This window comes from Diplotaxodon limnothrissa, linkage group LG19, assembly GCF_057381915.1.
Source record: "Diplotaxodon limnothrissa isolate DT_005_m linkage group LG19, D_limnothrissa_male_GT1.1, whole genome shotgun sequence".
Taxonomy (NCBI): domain Eukaryota; kingdom Metazoa; phylum Chordata; class Actinopteri; order Cichliformes; family Cichlidae; genus Diplotaxodon; species Diplotaxodon limnothrissa.
In genome coordinates this window covers 34115492-34121572 of record NC_140614.1, presented here as the reverse complement: position 1 = coordinate 34121572, position 6081 = coordinate 34115492, and the positions used below count along the sequence as shown (strand labels likewise).

General features: G+C 40.2%; 1 protein-coding gene across 1 annotated transcript; it reads left to right on the top strand.

Annotated features, from left to right (window-relative positions):
• Window positions 1–1901: 1901 nt before the first annotated feature.
• On the top strand, window positions 1902–2693 carry LOC146612668 (nanos homolog 2-like). The gene has a single exon (XM_085343334.1). The coding sequence runs from the start codon at window positions 1902–1904 to the stop codon at window positions 2400–2402; it is 501 nt and encodes a 166-aa protein (XP_085199460.1). The 3' UTR covers window positions 2403–2693.
• The last annotated feature ends 3388 nt before the right edge of the window (window positions 2694–6081 follow it).

Below are 6081 nucleotides of genomic sequence, written 5' to 3'. Positions count from 1 at the left end.
TTACAGTAATCTAAGTGTGATGACACAAATGCATGAATGAGTTTCAGTCACAAAAACGCAATATTTTGACCATTACTGAGCTTACACTTGAGAATACTATTTGACCTTTGTGACCTTTTGTACTCCTATTGATATATGTTATATTGTACAAATAGTTCATTAAACACACATTTTCTCAATTTGATGACAAAACAAACAAACTGGGAAATAATTATTGGCTTTATTTGTCACACCGTGACTGTGGCTGTGGTCTGTGGCAAATTTTCATCTTCACCACTGTACGTGGAGTCTAGCAGTTATCTTTGTGAAAAACAAAGGATCTTGCGGTGCTTGCGGGCAAAATTGGTGCTTGAGGGCACTTCTGAACTCCTTTCAGGCTCTTTTACTCGGTCTTGTCTCACTAGGGTGGGCTGTTATGCAGTGAAAGCAGGTGGGAAGATGTGAGGGACACTTCTTCAAAGAATTTGTTTTCAAAAAAATATTTATCACTTTACACAATATTTATCACTAAGCAAATGTCTACGTGACTTTTGACATGAAACTCTTGTATGATAAACAACTTACAGCTTCCTCTTACTGTAAGAACATGCAGATTTAGAAAAAGGGGAACCTCAGCTCTGAATTCTTAGAATAACTCTGTTGTATTTGTACACACACACACACACACACACACACACACACAGACACACAGAGAAGTATAAATAAAGCACGCACACAGTGATGAGACGCAGGTCTTGCGTCCATGACTGCCCTCGCGAGTTAAAGACAGCTGCAGTGTTTGTGTTTTCTAACTCAGGTGTCTCAGCTGAAGAACTGCGGGGTGATTTTAAGAAATCCCCTGTCAATTGGTTATGAGCAAAAATTGTTTCTATAAAATAAAAATTAAAAAAACACAAAAAAACCCCCAGTTTTAACCGTAACGTGAAGTACACATTTTATTATTTTTTTCCTTTTAGTGAAAGGAAACAGCCGTCGCCGGTATGCTAGTGCGCACGCTCCACCCCCTCCTACGCCTCTTTTCCCCCCTTCTTTTTGCTTTGTGAATAAACAGAAATGTGACTTTTGCTTCATAAACAGTTTGACAAACAAGTGGTGCCTGCAGGGTGTATATTCATGGTATAACCGGCATAAACACAGCCTCACTTCGTGTGTGATTGTGCAGGAAATACAACTGTGCGCTCAGCTTCGAAAAAGGACCGCATCTATCCATTTATCCTCATCTCACCTCTATGTATGTGCTCTCTTTGAGCGCAGGTGCGGCTCTTTGCTGTGACACATCTCTAATGTAGTCTAGACGCTCCGGCGCCAGGGGTCATCGGGTGACACACACACACACACACAAACAACAAGTAACACAACATGGACCATGAACTCTGCGTGACTCAACTATACCAAGACAGTTCACCTATTACGAGCCTTTAAAGTAAGCTTATTGCTAAATAGTCTTGATATTTAATCAACAGGTAAGGTAACACCTGATTCTGTTCACATGGACGGAGTTTTTTCAGTGCTAAATAGTCTGCACATCCCGGCTCTTATTATTTATTTTGCTGCGTTATTTTGCAAAATTATCTAATCTAAAAATAAACTACATAAATGAGTGCGATGCAATATTTTGCTCTTGGTGTTTTCAGTCCTTTATGTCCATCTTATGTGTCCTTTTTTTCTGTTATCAATCAACCAACCGATCATTCGATTAAAGGCCTGTCAACGGGCTTCGTAAAGGTTCTTTTAAGGTCACCAGAAAGCTACATAAAAGACTGCACCTGCACCTGCACCTGCACCAAAGTTCTTTTTTTTTTCTCTCTATCTCCGAACATTGTTGCATTTTAAAACCTTCTTCAGTGAGCTATAAATATGAGGCGCTCCAAACACACTCTCAGTTTTACTTCTGCCAAAAAATGACCACAATGCCGAGACAACTGGAGGTCCACAGCGCGATCCTCACTGGTGGGGACAGCTTTAACATGTGGCACGACTACATGAATCTGAGCCAAGTGTTCGAGAAACTGTGCAGCAACCGTGAGGTTGATAACCGAGACACCGAGCGTCCAAAGAAGGGACAAGCGCCCCCTTGGAGTAAGGTCCACACTTCCACTCGGGGGAAGAAATCCTCCAAAAACTCATCACAGTCCAGTCCGACCAGCAGCGCGTCGGACACCAGCAGCAGCGCCTCATCCTCGGACTACTGCCGCTTATGCAAGCAGAACGGGGAGACTCCGAGGGTGTACCTATCTCACAAGCTCAAATCAGACGACGGGATAGTTTTCTGCCCCGTCCTCCGGAACTACACTTGCCCGATCTGCGAAGCCACCGGTGACAGCGCTCACACACGCAAGTACTGCCCGCAGATGAAGTGCGAGGCTGCTGGGAGGATGCAGACGGTAGGCAAGTTCTGGTAGCTGCTGAAAACTGAAGCTGCGAGAAACTGTACATATTTACCGAACTGTTTGGGGTATGTGTTCGTGTTGGCAGAGACCGTTTCAGTTCCAAAGACTGTTTCAAGTTTGACTGTCAAACACTCCGCTGCAGTCTGCAGCAAGGAGCTCTCATCCAGCACATCTGTGGAGCCCCGAGCCGGGGTGAGCGCTCTCAAACCTCGGAAAAAATTAAACTCTTTAAAGTCCTCGAGTGTTTATTGTTGTTGTTATTGTTGTTGTTGTTGTTTAATATGATACAATTTCGGGGGTACTTCATAGGTCACAAGTGAAACACTAAAGTGGCTAACCTTTCTGTGGAATTAAATAGATTTCTAAAAATGTGCCCATAGTGTCAGAGCGCGAGTCTTTTAGTTAAAATGCAAATGCTATATTATCCCTCATGTCAGACAGATTATTCGACAAAAACGTCAGTATTTTGTCTTTTTTTTTTTTTTTTTTTTTTTTTTTTGGTATTATAGAAAATTTTTAACTCACATGCAACTCTTCCACTTGAAGTTACAGATGTACCTGAACTCACCAGAGAACATGCGTCATAAAAAAATAATTAAATTAAATTAAAAGTAACACTTCAAGGCAAAAGTGAAACGATTATGTGAAGTGAGAAATTGAATTAAGGTTCAATAGTTTTAGTTTCAAAATAGAGGGGCTGGGGAAATACAGTATACAAGGTCAAAACAGAGTTTGTACAAGTTTGTACAAAGACAGCTGCAGTGTTTGTGTTTTCTAACTCAGGTGTCTCAGCTGAAGAACTGCGGGGTGATTTTAAGAAATCCCCTGTCAATTGGTTATGAGCAAAAATTGTTTCTATAAAATAAAAATTAAAAAAACACAAAAAAACCCCCAGTTTTAACCGTAACGTGAAGTACACATTTTATTATTTTTTTCCTTTTAGTGAAAGGAAACAGCCGTCGCCGGTATGCTAGTGCGCACGCTCCACCCCCTCCTACGCCTCTTTCCCCCCCTTCTTTTTGCTTTGTGAATAAACAGAAATGTGACTTTTGCTTCATAAACAGTTTGACAAACAAGTGGTGCCTGCAGGGTGTATATTCATGGTATAACCGGCATAAACACAGCCTCACTTCGTGTGTGATTGTGCAGGAAATACAACTGTGCGCTCAGCTTCGAAAAAGGACCGCATCTATCCATTTATCCTCATCTCACCTCTATGTATGTGCTCTCTTTGAGCGCAGGTGCGGCTCTTTGCTGTGACACATCTCTAATGTAGTCTAGACGCTCCGGCGCCAGGGGTCATCGGGTGACACACACACACACACACAAACAACAAGTAACACAACATGGACCATGAACTCTGCGTGACTCAACTATACCAAGACAGTTCACCTATTACGAGCCTTTAAAGTAAGCTTATTGCTAAATAGTCTTGATATTTAATCAACAGGTAAGGTAACACCTGATTCTGTTCACATGGACGGAGTTTTTTCAGTGCTAAATAGTCTGCACATCCCGGCTCTTATTATTTATTTTGCTGCGTTATTTTGCAAAATTATCTAATCTAAAAATAAACTACATAAATGAGTGCGATGCAATATTTTGCTCTTGGTGTTTTCAGTCCTTTATGTCCATCTTATGTGTCCTTTTTTTCTGTTATCAATCAACCAACCGATCATTCGATTAAAGGCCTGTCAACGGGCTTCGTAAAGGTTCTTTTAAGGTCACCAGAAAGCTACATAAAGACTGCACCTGCACCTGCACCTGCACCAAAGTTCTTTTTTTTTTCTCTCTATCTCCGAACATTGTTGCATTTTAAAACCTTCTTCAGTGAGCTATAAATAGGTCACAAGTGAAACACTAAAGTGGCTAACCTTTCTGTGGAATTAAATAGATTTCTAAAAATGTGCCCATAGTGTCAGTACAGGATTGTGAACATCGCAACGCAAAGTTTTTGATTTCTCTCAAAACATATATTTCTTTTCATGTTGAACAGATAATATCTTTAATTTGAGTCAAAGTGATTTGCACTTGAACACGCCCACCAGAAATAGACCGGGACCCATTTTTATTCTGCATGGCTGCTGGAAACATCATGTCACATCTTTGATTAATTTCATCTGAAAATAAACGTAAGTAAAGCCAAGTGTGTTACAAAAGCTTTTATAATTTGTATTGCCAAAATCGCAGAAAATAACCCCATTTAAGCTGGGTCGACAGCCACCCCTAATTTTTGCATGATTGTAGCTGCTAGCTATAAGCTAGCTAGCTATCCTGCGCAACGTTAGAACTGGTTACCAGAAACCGACCATCACAGTCGGGAATACAAGTTAGTATACTGGTAAAAAACGGCTTTTTGCCTAACTAGCTAGCGTTACCACGATGCATCGGTGGTGGATAAAGCTAGCTAGCATAAGTTCATAGTTCATAACATTCATAGTATAACTCCGTGCTCCGCTTCGTTTGAATTTTTCTGGTGAGCTCGCGGTTTCTAGACACAAGCTTGTGTTTGTGCGCGCACGTTTGTCTCTCTTCATATAAATATCTGTGTGTTATGTGTGTGTACACCGAGCGCAAAAGATAATTATTAATGTGCATGATTTAGAGACAGAAATAACAAGCCAGCATATAAGATCAATGACATAAGACTAATTCCTTCAATTGACTTTCAGGCGCAGCTCGGAAAAATGTGCATTTTCTGAAGAAATTTTAATTTTAACAGCAAAAAATTGACCCTATGCCAAACTTAGTCGCTAATGGCTGGTCTGTAGACTGTTTGGTATGTCATGTTACGTATTTCTTGGTTTTTCTATGTAATGTGTTTTATAGAGAAGTAACATTATTCTTTTTTTTCTGTATGCTTTCAGAACCACAGATCGCTCCATCCATTCCATGGCTGAAGCATACATTTTCATTTAATCTGAACAGGTATCATTTTGCATTTACACTGCACATCCTTTTTAAACATTTCATAATAATCTAGACTCTCCCTCATTATCCTCTCATTCACCTTGCTGATGTGTTGAGGACTTGATAAAAGAATACATGGTATGTCCATATCTGTTCTGTCTCTACATGAGATGCAGTCTCTTGATGTAAATTTGACAACTCTGCTATTAAATGCAGTGATTAATGTAGGACAGCAACGATTAATCAACTCATCAAGTTAATATCTTAGGGTTCTGTATTGTTTTCTTTTTTTTTCTTGGGCTTTGTGGAACATTTATGAAAATGTTCCACCATTGATTTAATTTAATGATTATGCAATTCACAATCTGATTAGTCAAATAATTGTTCTAATAGTCTGTGACCAAACAACTATCAAAATAGTAGTTTATTATGGTCAAAGATTTATCAGGTGTGCCAGACTTCAATTCTTCACTTGTACATTTTGTTCCATATTTTACCTCAAGATATCCCAGAAAGATGAAGCTGAGGAAGAGCTGCAGAGTACCACCATGGCACTCTTCGTCTTCAGGGACAACTCAAGCCTCCTACATCAGCCTCGAGACATCGGGATAATCATTGATGGTGTGGAAGTCCTGAATGAGTTGCCTTCTGTGGCAGCTGGAGTGGCAATGGTCTTTGGACTCTGTTATGCTCTTAATATGGAATATCCACGAGGATTCAGGTTCACCTTTGAGGCTCTTCAAAAGATTATGATGGAGCTTGACTTTAACAAGATGACCTC